Source organism: Mirounga leonina, unplaced genomic scaffold, assembly GCF_011800145.1.
Source record: "Mirounga leonina isolate KUSES-001 unplaced genomic scaffold, KU_Mleo_1.0 Mir_173, whole genome shotgun sequence".
Lineage (NCBI taxonomy): Eukaryota > Metazoa > Chordata > Mammalia > Carnivora > Phocidae > Mirounga > Mirounga leonina.
The window spans coordinates 39,303,530-39,321,591 of NW_023270447.1; the positions used below are offsets into that span (position 1 = coordinate 39,303,530).

At 48.6% G+C, this 18,062-nt stretch overlaps 1 protein-coding gene across 6 annotated transcripts in view; it reads left to right on the forward strand.

Moving 5' to 3' along the window:
- GNG12 (G protein subunit gamma 12) overlaps positions 1 to 18,062 on the forward strand; it is a 128,341-nt gene that overhangs the window by 105,467 nt on the left and 4,812 nt on the right. For all 6 annotated transcript variants that reach the window (XR_004681646.1, XM_035018303.1, XM_035018304.1 and 3 more), the window contains one exon: positions 17,216 to 17,334. Coding sequence is in view for 5 of the 6 variants with exons in the window: in XM_035018303.1 (XP_034874194.1) it covers positions 17,242 to 17,334 (93 nt within the window). In the remaining variant the exon portion in view is untranslated. The remainder of the gene's footprint in view (positions 1 to 17,215; positions 17,335 to 18,062) is intronic.

Consider the following 18,062-nt stretch of genomic DNA (forward strand, 5'->3'; position numbering starts at 1 on the left):
CAGGGAGACCCAGGTGTTGTACCTGAATAGCCCTGCTAACATTCAAGTCCTGTGGCCCTTTCTCCAGAGTGCAGATCCACATCACCCAGAGCTTTCTCAGAATGCACTTTGGCCAGGACCTACCGCTGATACTCTTAATTCCGGAGGCTTGGGAGTGAGGTTGGGATGTGGGTGTATTGAAAGAGCTGCCCAGAGGAGTCTGAAAGGCAGCCCTATTAGGAATCCGGCTTCTAGTCACTTTGTGGTCTCTGCTCCACATTACCTCTTAAGTACAGGTATAATCTGCTTCTAAGAAAATGTCATTAACTGGGTTATATTTAAGAGAGGAAAAAACAATACTTTCCTCCATTTAAGAAGCATGTGCAATTGTTACAAGTGAAAATACACTGCATATGAAGAGGGGAAGCACCTGACAGGCTACTAAGAAACAGGAGTCTCATGAGGCAGAAGGATTCCAGTGTTTTTCCAATTATCTGCAAAAATAGCTTACTTACTGATTGCATAAAGTTGCAGGCTCAATTCCAGAGGTTCTCAATAAAGAGAAATTAAAATACAATTTAGTAATTGAACCCTGTCTCATGTAGATGGTATAGGAGGAAGCACTTTATAAATTACCACCTTTTAATAGCATTATTATTATATCAGGCTTACCACATTAGAAATAGAATATCGGATTCTCCACTGGGGAAAGGCAGAGATGATCGACAAACGTGTGGTGACATCTGCATGTGACATGTAAGGGTGTTTCTCCAGAATTCAGCTCGGGGTGGTTTTCATTTGTAAGGGAAGGCACGGGCCTCCGGTGGTCATGTGATCACGGAGTCTGTCCATTTATAAGTGTTGCCACTGACAGGTAATGGCTGTTGGTAGGACTTGGATGCATTTGTGTACTCAGTCCACTGAAATCAGTCTCGTAATTTCTACACGTAATATAAACACGTGCCATTTATTTTGACTCACACTGTGCCTGAAAGTGTTCCGGAGAATCTCACACACTTCGGAAAATATCCCAGGGACAGACCTTTGATAGTATCAACTTAACCTTCTGGAACTCGTATTTGGCCACAGACAGCTACATGCTGATATCCTGTGATCTCTCTCAGGAGTTCAATCCCTAAATTCATTAAGCGTTAGAGAAATTTAAGTACCTTCACAGTTAAATATGTGAATAAATAAAAGGTATTAATATTGCCATATGAACTATTAGGATTTGCTTGAAAGTGTACGTTATGCCCAAGGGCACTCATGAGATGAATTACCCTTGGGAAGCGGCCCCTTTCCCCCCTTTAAGCACCCGACCTGCACAGGCGGATGCAAGCAGTGGAGGCCTCTGGGGGTACTTCTTTCTTTCCAGGGCAAGCAGCGGCAGAATTTTACTTTGCTGTAACCATCCTTAAGGGGAAAAGAGTACCAAGGCCAGAGGCCAGAGAAGGAGCTGCTTTTGAAGCTTTTAAAACCAAAGTTTGTACCACCCTCCCTTTCCTAAGTATGGGAAGGAGGACAGTATACACACGAGTACTGTATTTTGGAAACCAAGTAGAACTGTGCTCAAGACACAGAAGCGGTTGTGTAAAGTGTTATAACTTCGAGATGTTTCGTAGGATTCCTAATGGATAATTTAATTAGAATCCGAGCTAAACAATGAGTTTCTCTGACTTAGCCTCTTGGTCCAGTAGATAATGCATCTGGGAAAGTATTATCTGAAGGAGTCCTTTCGTAATGTGACATGATTCCCGTTTGTCAGAAATTCCGACGTTCATATACATTGGGTTCGGGCCCTTACCACTCACCTAAGATATTGCCAGGGATCCTTGTGTCATCATTTCATTGGTAAAGTATTTCTTGAGTTCCTGCTGTGTGCCCAGCCCCAGGAATATATTGTCCCTTTTGTTTCCTGAATTAGGAAGAGGAAAAATGACAAAGCTATCACTTTCTGCCAAGGCCAGTGACTTCTTTCACTTACCAGACTACCCTCTAGGTCCATTCATCTTGTTGCACGTGGTAAGATTTCATTCTCTTTTTGTGGCTGAGTAATATTCCACTGTATGTGTATACAACATCTTTATCCATCCATCTTCTCTGTGGGCATCTAGGTTGTTTCCGTATCTCAGCTATTGTAAATAATGCTGCAGAAAACAGGGGTGTGTTAGTGTTTGTGTTTTCTTTGGGTAAATACCCAGTAGTGGAATTGCTGGATTGTGTGGTATTTCTATTTTTGGTGTTTTCAGGAACCTGCATACAAAACAACAAGTACTTTGAACTGTGAGGGCCAGCACAGAATGTTCATCTTGCCGGTCACCCTAGGAATTTCATAGATTTTGCTTTTCCTCCAAGCAGTTATCAAGTCCGGACATGTTTGAAAGGAGGTAGGACATGTTTCCTGCTGTAGTTAATGGGAGAAGGTGAGATGAAAGAAGAAAGGAAAATTAAGTATCCTATGATGTCTTTTAGCATAATGGTTATGGGTATGTGGACCACAGGCTTTTGTGTTTTGAGGGTGAATGCAGGGAGCACTGCTTCCTGGCAGGTTGAACTTTGGCATCTGGGACCCAGGATCTGAGCGCTGTATAAAATGGGCCAAGGGCCCGGATAATGGCTGCTTTCATCCTATCTGTGCCTCCTCAAAAGGCAGGTACTTCCTCTGCGCTGTGGACATTGGACATACTTGCTATGTCATGATCTGGAGGAGGAAATGGTAGACAATAATTAACCTATCTTCCATTCTTTAATGACAGAGCTCATCTTACAGTGTTAATTATTATCGTGTTCTAGACCATGAAGTATTTAGGATCAGAGGGTTTTACTTTTAACTTCTAATTCTTGAAATTTTCTGACATCTGCCAAGAAAGAAGGCATCCTGTGTACCTGTCACCCGACTTCAATAGTCAGCCCCTGACTCATGGCCCGTCCTGCTTCATCCATCTCCTCTCCCCCTCTCCACTCATCTAGTTTCTATCACCAGAGACGTGTTTGGCCTTGAACTTCCTGCACGTGGAATCAGACAGAGCACAGCACGTGCATGCTCCTGTGTCTGACTTCCTCTGCTCAGCACGATGCCTGAGAGATTGGCCCGCGTTGTTTGTGTGCACCTCTGGTTGGCGGCCCTTTGTCCCTCACCTGGCCTGAGCTGCTGGGTGCCTGCTCCCCTGCTTTTCCTCCTATGTCTTCCCAGCCTCCCTTTCTCATGCCGGAGCTCCGACCTGATTCCGTGCTCTCCGGCCCTCCGTAAACCTCGCTGGTGTCTTCACACTCTCCTTGGTTGCTCAGTGCTCCTCCTCTGCTTTTGAAAACACCCAGATGACAGCCGTCTTTGAAACAATCCTCCCACCCCTCAAAGTTCGCATTGAGGTCCTTGTCTTCAGCACACTGCTACTTCTTGAAATAGCCCCCCACACTTACCGCCTAAGTTCCTGAATTAATAGTTGTCTCTGGTGCCCCTTATCACTGGACCTCCATTCCTTTCGTGCCGTGGCAACCCCACCCGGGGGGGCCCTGGAACCCCTTCGTCATCCCCAGTCCCATGGGCTATGGTCCCTCTCTCCTCCCTGTGCCCCCATAAAGTGACTGATAACTTGCCCCTCCTCCTGGTTTTCTGAATAACACATGCTGGGATTCATTCTTTTTTTTTTTTCATCATAAAAACATCACATGTGGTTGAGAGCACAGACTCTGGATCCTCATTGCATCCTGAATTGGGAAAAGCAATAGTAACCACCTCAGAGCATTGTTTTGAGGATTAAGTGAGTTAGTATCTGTAAAGCTCTCAGAACAATGGCAAGCATACGACATGCAATAGAAGTGTTAGCTGGTGAGACCGAAAAAATAAAAACGTACGCGCTGCAGGAGTGCATAAAAACAACACTAAAGGCCCCCACTTCTCTCCACCTAGCAGTGGCTACATTTTAGAGTATATTCTTCTAGTATGTTTTCTGGGTATAATGTATTTTTAGCTAAACCTGTCTCTATAGCATTAACGTCTGCCCTCCCTCCCCAACATCCCTCTCTCTTCCTAGCTGTCTGGTGTCCTGTCCGGGCAGCTTCCCCAACTCCCCCTCTCTGCTCCTTTGGGAATCTGCCCTTCTTGTCCCTGCCCATGTGAGGAAGACCTCGGATGCGTGCTGCTTTTTTCCTCAGGCACTCCCTGCAAATCTAGTGTTAAACCACCGCCTCTGGGCTGTCAGTCCCCATTCGGCCCCAAGAATGAAGTCTTGATCGTTCTATTTCCTACTCTTGTATCCAGCTCTTTCTTGACATTCTAGTCACCTTCCTCTGTTTGATGAAGTCCTGGTAATGATGATGAGGAGGAGGATGATGAGGATGGTGGTGGTATATAACACTGGATGGTTTCTGTGTGCGAGGCTCTTTTCTGTAGGATTCCATTTAATCGTTACAGTCCTGCGAGGCAGGCACTCTTGGTACCCCACTTTACGAAGAACCTAGGAGTTCAGTGAGGCTAAGTCATTGATTCAACATCATGCAACACTAAGTGACACCCAAAGCCTGGGCTCTTTATCCTATTGCCTGCCCCTAGACCTTCCATGGAAATAGTCCATTTTGTCTTTCTCTCTCTCTCAGTTCTATTCCATCCGACATAAGGTCGTTCAGTTCTTTTTCCCATGATACTCCCCATGCCTGTCGCTTCTGCTCAGAAACCTCTGGGGGCTCCCATATTCACACAACAGAGTCAGCTTTAACCCACTCTGTACGCCCTCGATATCCATTCTGAAATTCTCCCCACTCCTTCTCCACCACCTACCCAGTTCCTACCCTTCAAGGATCGATTCATTTAAGAAATGTATCCTTCACGCACCTCTGCTCGCCCAAGTCCCCGCTGACCATCCTCTCCCTAGGCTCCTTAGGCCCTCATCTGTCATGGTTTATTGGCCTTTTATTCCTCATTTTTCAAGACTTCGTGCATCCTGTTGGCGTCCTAAGCCTTTTAATCCCCAGTCTGGTAGCCCACATGCCATGTTTCTTACACAGCGCAGCCCCGGCCGTGACCGTGGGTGTCGGCGAGCTGCTCACTCTTCCCTGTCTTCTCTTCGCCTTCTCTCTCGACTCCACTACTCCTGTGCCTCCAAGCAGCTGACACCTTCAAAACAAGAAAAATGACCGCCTGGTTGCCTCCTGAGCAGAAAGAGATGCAGTGGCATTTGCCTGTTGCCTCACTTCCAACCCTCCCAGTAGGTGTTTGGGTTGTTTGTGGGAGTGGACTGCAGGCAAGTGGGTGACCGCCTGTCTGCTTAGCAGTATCAGAAAGCATGCCCGGGGCGCCTGGGTGGCTCAGTCGTTAAGTGTCTGCCTTTGGTTCAGGTCACGATCCCAGGGTCCTGGGATTGAGCCCTGCATCGGGCTCCCTGCTCAGCGGGAAGCCTGCTTCTCCCTCTCCCACTCCCCCTGCTTGTGTTCCCTCTCTTGCTGTGTCTCTCTCTGTCAAATAAATAAAATCTTTAAAAAAAAAAAAAAGAAAGAAAGAAAGCATGCCCTCCACTTAAAGTGGATCAGATGCTAGGTCTTTATGACCAGAACCCAAAATATCTCTGTTCTTCTGCTTTGTCAGCAAACCAGGAATGAGGGTAGGACAGCTATGTTGTGGAGAACATCCCGGGCAAGGGACCCCGTTGCAGACCACCTCCCTCCCTGCTCAGCTAGGGCAGGTGGTAGCGGGTCCGGGAAGGCTGATGTAAAGGACTCCCAGGGATGAGGTTGCTGTCCGCTGGTGTGGAGACTCACCAGTCAGCGGGACTTCCCGCGGGGGCCATTCCCTGCTCTGGAGACTGCTTCTCTTTGCAAATGCTTAGCACCTCGGGGCATCATAGAACTGTGTCTTGGATATGTTCTTCTGTTGTTTGGAAATCATTCTCCCTTCATATAGCATCGTTTGCCGCCCAAAACCATGAGCCCTTTTAAGGCAGGAGTTTTGTCTTCTTCTTCTCCGATCATTTCCGCTTCCTCTTTCCAGCCCCAGCAAGCTCCCCATACAGGGCCTGTAGGCGGCTGCAGTGTGCAGTCATGGTTAGGGACACCAGGGTTCCCTTAGGCACTAGGCATCCCAGAGAGCTTTGGTTTCCTCATTAGGAAAGTGGGTTAATAATACCACCTTCGCCATGAGTGTTAAAATAAAAAACAGAGGACAGAGCCATGCATCAAACTTGCTCCCATTTGTATTTTTTTAAGACATGTAAACTTTTTAAGATATGTAAATAATCATGCTTATATATGCAGGGGATGTCTTCGAAGGAAACCTGAGAAACTGATAACAGAGATCACCTCGGGAAGTCTAGTGTAGAAGGACAGAAGATTTTTGTTATTTACCCTTTGGGTAAATCTGTTTAAAATTTTTCCTAGATCTACATGTTCTTTTAAATTTTAAAAACTAATGAAACAGGAGTCATTTCTTTTTCAGAATAAGTAAAATAACTTTAAATAAAGCCCATGACAGTGCCTGGCACAGAAAAATCACTCTGTACCTGTCGGCTCTTGTGTTGGATATTAAATAACTGTAGAATTCATCCATGTATTTATTCTTTCACTCATGGATAAACAGATGAGATCTCCAGCTATCCTTAAGCCAGCCACGCAGATAGGAGCAAATCATTTCTCAACCAGGCTTGCTATGTGAGGGAGAGAGTAAAACTTGTTTCTAAAGGTCGTACTCCTTGTTGATGGTGAACACATACCTCTGCAGGGTCCTGGCCTGGCATAAGCAGAAGGGGCCGGGTCCTGCACCTCTCCAGGTGACCATCACAGAGCTGCTCCCCATGGCCCACCTTCACTGACTGCAAACCTGTTTGGGGCCCAGCATGGGGGTGCAAAGCAGCATTGCCCTCAGAGTCTGGGCGCTGCACAGGTGGCCAGCCCAGGCTGGAGTTGAATGTTCACCGTGCCGGCAACTGACCCAGTCAAGTGCACTGAAGTCCCAGGGACTCCACCCAGGCTCCTCAGAGCGGTGAAGGGAACCAAACAGGTGGGTAACCTTTGGCTTGGAACAGTCAGTATTTTGTGGGATACTTGTGGGAAGGAGCAGCAGGGTGTATCCTATTTCTAAGAAAACAAACACCCAACACAAACACCCCGGAGTGATAGGTTCACTGGTTGATGTGTTGGTTGCTACATCTCGTGTCTTAATCTTAGCCAAGTGTTTATTGAAACCCCATTCTCTGAATTAGTCAGTAGGAGAGAGAACATGGCATGGGATAACTCACCTGCCTAGTTAAGGGTGTGGCTCTAGAGTAGGAGAGATCTGGGTTCCAATCCTGTCTCTCCGCCACGTACTAGCTATCTGATCTTGAGCAAATTATTTAACCGTCCTGAGCTTCAGTCTTGATAGGTATGATAAATCTGACCTCCTGCAGTCACACATAATAGTAAATGAGTAACAGTGTAGAGTATTTGATACAGTGCCTGGCACACAGTAAGCAAGGAATAGATGTTACTGGGATACTGTTATTATGGAGCTAAACTCCTCACAGTGTAGTGGGAAGACAATATTCGTACATACAAAATCAGTTACATAACAGTCAGCATGAACTGACATATCAATAGCGCCGAAATAAATGTGTTGCCCTTTTGAGGGCTTGATGATAGCTATACATCAGCACGTCAGAGAGAGGTAACTAAGTACGCCCGCAGCTGCTGCCTGCCCCCCTCGTGCCTGGGCCGCCCCTGCGGGGCCCGTGAACCCCCCTGAGCTTGACGCATGGAGCCGGAATTCATAAAGGGAATAAATCACTGCAAGCGAAAGTAGAGAGACCTTTCTGGAAGAGATAAAAATGTGAACTAGGGACTAAAAGAAGAGAGAATTTAAACAGGCCAAGAGAAACGGGCGGAGAACTTGCACAGACCGACACTCGCAAGAGGACTTGTAAACACAGCCCACAACAGAACAGAGTGGGCTCACAGTCCCCTGGAGCTACAGCAGCGTCACGGGAAATCTTCCGGGCCTGGCCTCTGCAGTCAGACCACCTGGGCTCACATCCCACCCAAGCAGCTTGCTGGCTGTTTGACACGAGGCACAGACTTTGCTTCTCTGTGGTTCGGTTCCTTCCTTTGTAAAACAGTGATGAGAAGAGGACCCATCTCGCGGGGTCACGGTGAGAATTCAGTAGGATAATGTATTGACAGGGATTGGAGCATAGCCTGGGGTCTGGCATACGCAAGCTCTCTGTAGTAGCAAGTGCCTTTATGATGAGGATTTTTATGATGGTGGCAAAAATGTTAGAGAGGATCTGGATTGCAGTGCTGAGCCCTCTGGACTTTTCCTGGGGTCCTGGGGAATCCTTTTTTGCGACAGGGGGAAATAAGTGGACAGTGGCACTGTGTCTCAGCATCTAGTGGTCAGGATAGATGAGACTGGAGAAAGGAAGGTTAGAGGCAGGAGTCCTGTGGTGAGGCTGATACAGTGACCCTAACTTGAGGTTGCTGGGAGCCACGACGGAGATACAATGGAAGCAGAGAGAATGGGGGGAAATAAAAATGGAGGGTTTGTCAATGTGTAGGGAGCAAGAGAATTTGGAAAAGTGCCAGGGTCTAAGGTCGCACTGCCCCATGAGGCAGCCACTGTGACTCATGAACACTTGAAATGTGGCTAGGCCAAATCAGGATGAGCTATCCGTGTAAAATGCACACTGAGCTTTTAAATATTTAGTACCAAAAAAAAAAAAAAAGTAAAACATCTCAATTTTTTTACATTGATTACATTTCAATTTTGGTTATATCTAAATAAAATATTTCACTTTTTTCTCTTTTTTTTTCATGTCGCTACTAGAAGGATTGTTTTTTTTAAGATTTTATTTATTTATTTGACAGAGAGAGAGCACAAGTAGGCAGAGAGGCAGGCCGAGGGAGAGGGAGAAGCAGGCTCCCCGCCAAGCAGGGAGCCCGATGCAGGACTCGATCGCAGGACCCTGGGATCATGACCTGAGCCGAAGGCAGACACTTAACCGACTGAGCCACCCAGGCACCCCGCTACTAGAAGAATTTTTAATCATATATATGGTTCAGATTTCTATTGGATAGCACTTGGTCTAAGGAATCAGGAGCAGGGATGAGGCAAAAGGATGCCTCAGTAACTGGGACAATGGTGGTGTCACTCCCTGAAGAAAGGGACATCAGGAAGGTTGGGGGCAAGCAGTGGTGTTTCACCGGCTTTTCCATGTGTTGTGTTCAAAGCAACTCTGTGCCATTTGCATGTACATTTGAATAGGCTTTCATTTAAGACAGTGGAATTGTGGTAAAGGGCTGCACGAGAAGCGCATTGGTCATAGCTAATGTCACAAAGGTAGGACGTCATCTACCCTGCTAAGACCAATGTGGGTCAGGCAGGCGCTGGGTAATTTACATATATTCTTTCATTTCCTCCTGCTAACAACCCTGTGAAGTAGGGACTATTATCATCCCTTCCTATTTACAGATGAGGAAACTGAAGTTCGGAGAAGTGAAGCAAATGAGTTGTAGTAAGTGATGAGCTAGGATTCAAATTTATCTGACCGTCAAAGCCCTCTTCACTCTGCTGCATCAGTCCTTCAGGACTGAGCCCCTGAGAAAACCGAGTCCAAAGAAGGAACAAGAGCTATAGAAAGCAACATCATTGGACAGGCAAGAACAGGACAGTCTAGCATCACTAAGAGGAGAAACTTTCCAGAAGGAAGTGGCTGTTCAGAAAACAAACTTAAACTTTTGTAGCCAAGAAGTGTGTTAAATGATCGCTTTTTCAAACTGAAGGATACTTAATCCTATAAGTTAAGGTCATTAAAAGGAGTTAGGAACCCGCTACTCAGGCTCTGCAGCTGTCTCCTGGATTTATTACCTAGATTGGCTCATTCTCGTGGCTTCCTACCAGCTTCCCTAGGGATGATGGGATCATTCTGTGTCTTTTGGCAATAGCCTCACCTAGAATCTGGGGCAGTCCTTCTTTTAAATTCTCCTTCACCGATTCTCCTTCACTTAGGTCTTCTCCCAAGGCCACTTAACTGGATACCTACTGCCATTGCTACGGAGACCGCTTATCTAAATGAGCAACAGGCTCCTTTAAATGGAGGTCATGACTTCTTTCGGTCAGTGCTCCTGACAGTTCCCCTGCTTCCTCCCCATTCCTTCCTTGTGTTCTTGATGTTAGGAGGCAAGTATTATAGATGGTGATTAAGAGGATGACCTTGGGAGTCAGGTGGCCCGAGTCGCAGCTCTGTTATGTAAATCAGTATAGTCTTTGGCAAGACACTTTTGACCTCTTTGTGTTTCATCTGTAAAACAGAAATGCTAAAAGAACTCATCTCTAAAAGGATTAAATGAAATGATTCCTGGCATTCATTTACCGGGCACATACTCAGTAAATGGTGATGGTCGTCAAAAATTATCATTATAGCAATAGTATCCTCATCCACCATCATCATTCTTCTTCAGGCACATGTGCCTGGATGGCAGGTGAAATGAACTCCTCCGGGGCGCCTGGGTGGCTCAGTTGGTTAAGCGACTGCCTTCGGCTCAGGTCATGATCCTGGAGTCCCTGGATCGAGTCCCGCATCGGGCTCCCTGCTCGGTGGGGAGTCTGCTTCTCCCTCTCCCACTCCCCGTTTGTGTTCCCTCTCTTGCTGTGTCTTTCTCTGTCAAATAAATAAAAAAATCTTTAAAAAAAAAAAAAAATGAACTCCTCCAAGATACCAGATAAGGACTTCGCAAGGGTCTGCAAGTAGAAAAGCATGCTGCTTTTAGAGGATGAACTCTTTTGAGGTCTTGAGAGAGTGCTGTTCTTATTCTTACTCATTTTGCTGGTTCTGAGCCCATATAAACTCTTAGAAGAGCTCCAGTCACTATGTCTCCAGCTCAAACTACGTTTTCCACAGAAGAGCTCCAGTCACTATGCCTCCAGCTCAAACTACGTTTTCCACGGCTCCGTGCAGTCCTGCCTCGTCTCTGCCTCTCATTTTTTCTCTCCCCAGGCCAGTAACTTGTCTTTCTGCCCTTTGCTCTCCACACGGGGCAGGACCAGGGCAAGATGTGTGGCTGGCTCCAGGTCCACCACCCTTGATCTTACAACCTGCAAGCTTTGGTTGGAGAGAAGGAGAAAAAGAATTTCATGTCTTATTTCTCCCTGTTTTCAAGTCTCAGGGTTTGGTGGGTTCCGCAATAATAGCATAATAATAGAAATCCTAGCTAATCTTTGTAAGTTATTTACAGATTACAAAACAACAGATTAACAATTGTGTATCAGTCAGGGTTCAGTTACAACAAACAGAAGGCACTCTGGGCAATGCCGGCAGAATGGGCTCTCACCCCAGGGATGAGGTGCTTGCATAATCAGTAGAAGGGCTGGAGGAACTGGTTCTTGACATCCAGACCAGGACCAACTGCCAGACCTCAGCGCAGAACTGGCCCCCGGGACCCAGCAGGAAGTGGAGACTCTTGGGAGGCTGCTGCAGCCGTGTGGTTTCTTTGCACCACATGGCTCCTGACTGCACGCTTCGGTGCTCCCACCAAGTGCAACCTGCCCACCACCCTGCTGGCCCGCAGAAAAGCAGCCAAGCCGCAAGAACTGGCCTTCTCGCTTCCACTTTCCAGATCTCTGATGAATGCACCCCTTCGGTGGGGCCCGCATCCTCCAGATGCAAGAGAACCTTAGTGTCTCGGTTGGCTCAGGCTGCCCTCACAAGCATCACAGACAGAGTGGCTTAAACGCAGGAATTTATTTTCTGGAGGCTAGAAGTCTGCACCAAGGTGCCAGCAGGGTGGGTTTCTTCCGAGGCCTCCATCTGTGGCTTGCAGCTGGGCTGACTTCTCCCTGTGCCTTCGCGTGTTCTTCCCTCTCTACTCCTCTGGGTCTAAAGTCCCTCTTCCTGTGAGGATACCAGTCGTATTGGATCGGGGCCCACCCTACTGGGCTCATCTTTACTGAACCCCTATCTCCAAATACGGTTCATTCTGAGTTATTGGGGGTTAGGATGTCAACGTGTCCATTTGGGGGGGGGGCACGCTTCAGCTGGTAACACTAGGAGAGGTCGTATTTTCTGTCCGTCGCCGCAGGTCAGGGTACAGCAGGAGGAGGGTAGGGAGCTGCCCGGAGTGGCGATCAGGGACTACGGCTGCCCAGAGCAAGTCGCCGGGGTATGAGCAGAGGGTGTAGGCACTTACCGCTCAGCAAGAGTATTCTTCTTGTTGATTACACTCACATGCTTGTTTTATCTGATGCTCTTCAACAACCCTTTGAAATAGAAATGTATTATTATCCCGATTTTTCCCATGAGAAAATTGAGACGTACAAAGGTTAGGAGTCCTTCCCCAGAGCCCCAGAGTGAGGCGGTGGCAAGGGCAGGGGTGAGCTCAAGTCCCTGGCCTAATCTTGGAGTATGCCGCTGGAACTCAATGTCCAAGGCATGGTACGAAGGCCGTGTCCAAGTTCAAATAGAGGGATGGGCAAGTGTGCCAGCCAATGTGAAAGCAGCAACCACTACTCAGACCCAGCCTGGTTTTGTAAGATTTTCTGGTATTTCTGGAAATCTTTCTTTGTCTTAAAGCAAAATATCTGTTTTTCAAAGGTTGACAGTCAATTTAAAGTTCACACACACACACACACACACACACAGAGTTAACCCTGTGTGGGGTCCGGCCAAACACACCTGCAGTTTGCATTCAGCCCGTAGGCTCTGATTTAAAATAAGTGTTCATGAGATTTATTAAAATAAGTGTTCTTAAAGGTCTGACTACACTCCCTCTCAGACCATATTAGGAAGATGTTGCTACTCCATCATATTACCTTGAAATTCTTCTTTTGCTCTTTCACCGGGTGCATTTTTCTCGCTTCTCATGGAATGCATGATTTTTTTGTCTTGTCAGTGAACCTAGGGACCCAGCATTTATTAATTGTGTGTACAGGGTACAGTACAGATAGACGCTCATTTGTCCTCCCAACAGCCCTGTGAGATAGGTATGGCTGCCTGCACCCCTTTAATGGATGAGGGGGACAGACAAGGAGCGGGGCTAAGACAGTAAGACATTGAGAGGAGAAGGCAAGATCAGAGGGGAAGTGGAAACCTGGTCTCTTTTTTTTAAACCTGCTGTTTTATTATAGACAGAAGGGGTGTGTTTACTCAGAACACTGGCTTCACTCCAGTGATTCTAGTTGTTGGCCAGGCCCAGCGGACTTGTGATTCAGAGGCTGCTTCCCCGAGTGAGCTCCCGGACACACTTTCCATCCCCACCCTCTCCCTGCTCCAGGCCCCTCTCGACAAAGATTAAGGCGCTCTTATAATTCCCTAATGGGAAAGCGTGTTCTGAGGAATTTCTAGAAACCTAAGAATTCAGATGAACAACAGCATTAAAACTAATGCCCATTATTTGAATAACTAAATAGTACATGTGTTTATTCAAATCTGCTAGCCACATGTAAAAATGCGAACAAGGCCGCAGAAACGATAGCCGGGTTTTTATCAAACTGGGGGTCTGCGCAGGCCTCCCCGCTTCTGGGGGCGGGGCGGGGCGGGGGGGATGGTTGGATAGAGCGCTGATGGCTCAGGATCTCCAGATGCTGACCTCAGTCCTTGCCTACTCGTGACAGTGAGAACATTCTTGCTTAGCTTGCAGAAAGGAGAAGGGAGATCTGTTTTCAGGGCACTAGACAAACAGATGCTTTCTGCCCCAGAAGGGATGGCGCACAGCCACAGAGCAGTCAGCAAGCCAGGACTCCGGGTCGTCGGGGTCAGGGTCACCCTTGCCCTGCATGCTCGCGGGTCAAATTAACTGGAATTGCATCCTTTCCTTGGGGCGGTGGGGATTGTGGCTGCTGGGGTGAAAGGCTTGCGAGCCGGTTCAAGGCTCAGGAGCTGGGTGAACTTGGAGCAAGTTTTTCCAACTTCAGGTGCTTTGTCTCTAAAAGGAGGATGAAACAGTAATCCGGCTTTCAGTCTTCGAGGGAGACTTCATGGACTCCTGCGTCTGAAAGCAGCGTGTATAGTCTGAGGTTCCACAGAAGTATCAGGTGTTGTTTGCCTTGGAAGCGATTCTTAACGAATGAAGCAAGCTTTTTATCCACCTGGTGGCACAAGGAGCCAGCCAGACATCCTTCCACTGAGGGAAGAGCAGGGAAAACACTCTGAAGGCAGACAGGGTGGGAGAGGCCCTCTCATCTCAGCTGGTCTGGCCCGGCCTGCTGTTGAGGAGATGCAGAGCCGCTGCTGGTTGGGAGGAAATCCTCAGCTGGACCTCGGGCTCCTGTAAACACCACCGATCAACAGCCAAAGAGCGTGGCCCTCCTCCCACACACAGGAGGCTGCTCAGCCCACCGAGTCCTTCCTGGAGGCTCCTTCCGTTGAAAACAGTAGCATTCTTCTCCCGTAAGAAGAATGTTGTAATAAGAGACTAGGTTGTTTTCCAGTGGCCCAGTACACAACTTTTTCTAGGAATGACCACACATACCCCATTTAATTGACCGGCCAAAGCTATTCCTATACAATATTCAGCAGGAAATTGTTTGTGTTTAATAATCTGTGAAACTGTGAAAATCACCCATGTCCTAAACTTTAACGAGTTTTCTGGGTGGGTTTATACATAGGCCAGGGGAGGGAAGTGGACTTTGAGAAGAATTTGTCTTTGAGTTGGGAGCCTGAGAGAAGCTGGGAGGGGAGCAGCAGATAGGGTTCCACTCCCCTTGAAGCAGAGAAGGGTCCCCCCGGGAAGGAAGCAGGGGAGAAGGTGGTTAGTGAGGGAGCAGGTCAGAACAGATATCAGAATGGGGGATCAGAGTCCAGTGCTCGCGGTTTTTAACGTGACTATAATACAGTCAGGAAGAAAGTCCTCCAAATTCTAGTGGCCGTTTCTCACCGACGTTAGAGGGACCTACCCCAGGATTTTATACATCGAGCCTACCCTCAGGGAGCTCTTTGCTCGTAGGGCTAGTCCTGAGGCATGTGAACAATGGAGCAGTTCCAGGAAAACTCGCTCAGGCCTTGCAACCTTTGTGCCCTGGAAGCTGAGGAGAAGAAAATGCTTGGCGTTATTCTCATGCAAAGGGACATTCAGAAAGTCCTTCGGAGGCAGTCTGGAAACCACAGGCCCTTCAGAAGGGTATCATGTTCACATTCTGGAGGCTGGGGCCAATCCTCAGAACCCTGGCCAACTGGCAGGGGCGCCCAGCTCAGCATGCTGCAGGGGAAGGCGAGAGTGCTGTGAATCAGGGCACTTCGCTGCGTTCGCAGGTCCCATTCCAGAGGCTCTGTTCGGAAGCCCTGGCCTGGGAGCACAGCAGAGTGCTGGGCCAGGCTGCCGGGTAGGAGCACAACCCCTGGAAGCTGACTGTAGGCCTCTCCTCTGGGTGGGGCAGGCTGACAGGAATCTGAGGAAGAGGCAGCTGGGCAGGGAGTGTGTCGAAATGAGGTCGCCAAGGCAGGGCCACCCTGCCCTGCCCTGCCCTACCATTCCTCCTCCCACTTTCCTGCATTGCCGGGGCTTCCTTCTTCTAGGGGATCCTCCGGTGGCTGTCACCAGCTCCTCCATCCTGCAGGGACTGGGTGCAGCAGCGTTGCCTAGGGGTGCACTGAAAGGAGGCTGATGCCAGAGCAACCCCCCGCCCTGGGCCCGGTCATCAGGTTCCCTGGGACTCACTGACCCCGGGGTGGGGGTGGGGGGTGCAGACAGGTACACAGGGGACTTCTGACTCCTGGTGCTGGGTGTGACCTCCAAGGATAAAAGAAGAGCAGCTGCTATTTTTGGAGTGCCTTGGTCCTTGGCTAAACACTACATGGCATCAGCGAATTAACTCCTCAAACACACTCCTCCCCTTCAATTATGTAGAAGAAAACGTGGTCCCGTAGAGGTCAACTAACCAGCCCAGCTTCCCCCAGCTAGTAAGCGGCCAAGGCAGGGTCCAGACCCAGGAATGTGAAGCATGCTGATGCGGCTGGATGTCAGAATTGTGCGCACAGCTAAAAGCACAGTTTTATTTGTGCATTTGACCCAAAGCTGCCTCTGACCAAGGCTCTACCCGGGTCTTGGCACTGAGCCCCAGGGAAGCATTCCACGTCGGGTGAAACTCAGGTAGAGCAGCTTCGTGCCCACACGGTGGACGCCGTGGAGCCTGGGGCTCACTGTCCTGTTTTGCAACCTTATCAGGTCTAAGCCTTTAGGGCAGATGGGCTCTGTGCGGCTCCTTCAGGAGGTTGAGTCAGCCTGGCTTTGCTGCAGGCGCCACGGTGCCCCGAGACTTTGCTGAGCCCTAGCCGCGGACGAGGGAGGCATACCTGCTGTCTACCTCCTCCTCTGAGTCATAAAACTGCCACACTGGTGCCAGGCCTGCCAGCTCTGCCTTTGCCCCCAGTCGCCACCGCGCCGGGACAGAACTTAGCCATATATGGCAGAGGCACCAGGCAGGACTTTCCCCCGAGCCTGCCTTTGGGAATACGTCCTTGGACAACCACAAGGGTTGAAGCTCAAGGTCCGGGAGGTCTCCTTCACCTTTTTACCACGTGGCTGGGCTGACAGAGGAAAAGGGCAGCCTCCGATCCAAGGGCTTAGGCCAGAGAGGAGAGTCAACCCACAACCCTGGGGTGGGGGTAGAGGATTAGCAAGTGGCCTGGCCCCAGGATGAGGCCAGCCCGAGGCAAAGGAGGGAAGGAGAGAGTTCTGTTAAATACTTCAGGCTTTAGGCTGCTCCGTGTGTCCCCTTGGACATTTGCAGTGAGTCCATCATTGAGAGTCTTCCAGCTGAAAGGGTCCCACTTTTTCTTGAATAAAGACTTCCTTATCTGCCTAACATTCCTCGAACGATTGCAAACCTCGATAGCACCTAAAAATGCACCTTTTGTGCAAAGTTCTCCAGAGGCACTCTCCTTTGCTGTTTTCTTCGGTTGCCAGGACTTTTGAATCAGTGTAATAGTTGGGTAAGAGAGCCAAAATGAAATAAAATCGAATTTTCCATTAAAGTACATAGCACTAATACTAAACCGTATGCATAATGTGGCCTGTGCTTGCATTCGCTCACGTTGCTGGAAGCCTCCTAACTACCACAAATGTTTGTGTTTGTTCCCTCTTAGAAAATACTAGAAAAGGTTCCATTGTGCTGTATGTCGGGGTGCACGGATTAAACGACTAGTACTGCAGACAAAGGAGCTCCAGTGGGAGGGCATCCTAGTAACTACTTCCCAGAGCCTGTGAGGACTGGGAAGGTGCACCCTTTGCCCCTAAGGAGTGAAAGCTTTAGGACTGCTTCAGCAATTGGCGTTCTTTTCAGGTTTCAGGTAGAAACAACAGTTGAAGATGTCCAGCAAAACGGCAAGCACCAACAACATCGCCCAGGCCAGGAGGACGGTGCAGCAGTTGAGGATGGAAGCCTCCATCGAGAGAATAAAGGTCAGAAGCCTGGGTGCTCTCCGAAAGTGAGGCCACCTTTTAGAGAGGGCAGTGCCATTTAATGTGGCTGGGGGGGTCCGGATTTTCCGAGAGCAAGCAAAGAGTCTCAGAATCTTAACTCTCATTGCTACCTGGCGTGGGCTTCATTTTCAGCACTGGGCAGCCCAGGTGTTTGAGTTAGCCTCTCTGTTTGGACAGAAAAACCTAAGACAGGATCCTTCCCTGACCGAGCACCATCAAGTCCCACGATCTCCATGTTCTGCATTGGGCCCAGGGGTCCAGACGGACTTTATGAACACCCTTGTCATCCCTCTGGAATTTACTGAGTGTTCTAGAGTTCTCAGTGCAGGTGAGCTAGCCTTGCACAGCAAGTCAACACTCGTGGTGTCCTTTTTTTAAGAGTATGCTGCTTTTTAAATGTGTGTGGACTATTTTAACGACACATATTCTGCAGCCAGCGTGAGTAACGCCAGGCTTCGTTGAGATCTGGAAGAAATGGGAAGGCATTTATAAGGTCACCTGACTTCGAAGTCTTCCGCACTCCCCTCCCCCATCCCAAGAGGCGGAGGCAGTGTGTGCCCTGGAATGTTGTGAGTAATGCTGTTTCCTAGGAACTGAAGCAGTCACCTGCTACATTCCTCTGGGCCTGGGGACAGTCACCTGTCCTCCAAAGAGCAGGCTGCCTGGGCTGTATCTGACAGGACTCAGCTATCCTGTGCTCCTTGCCT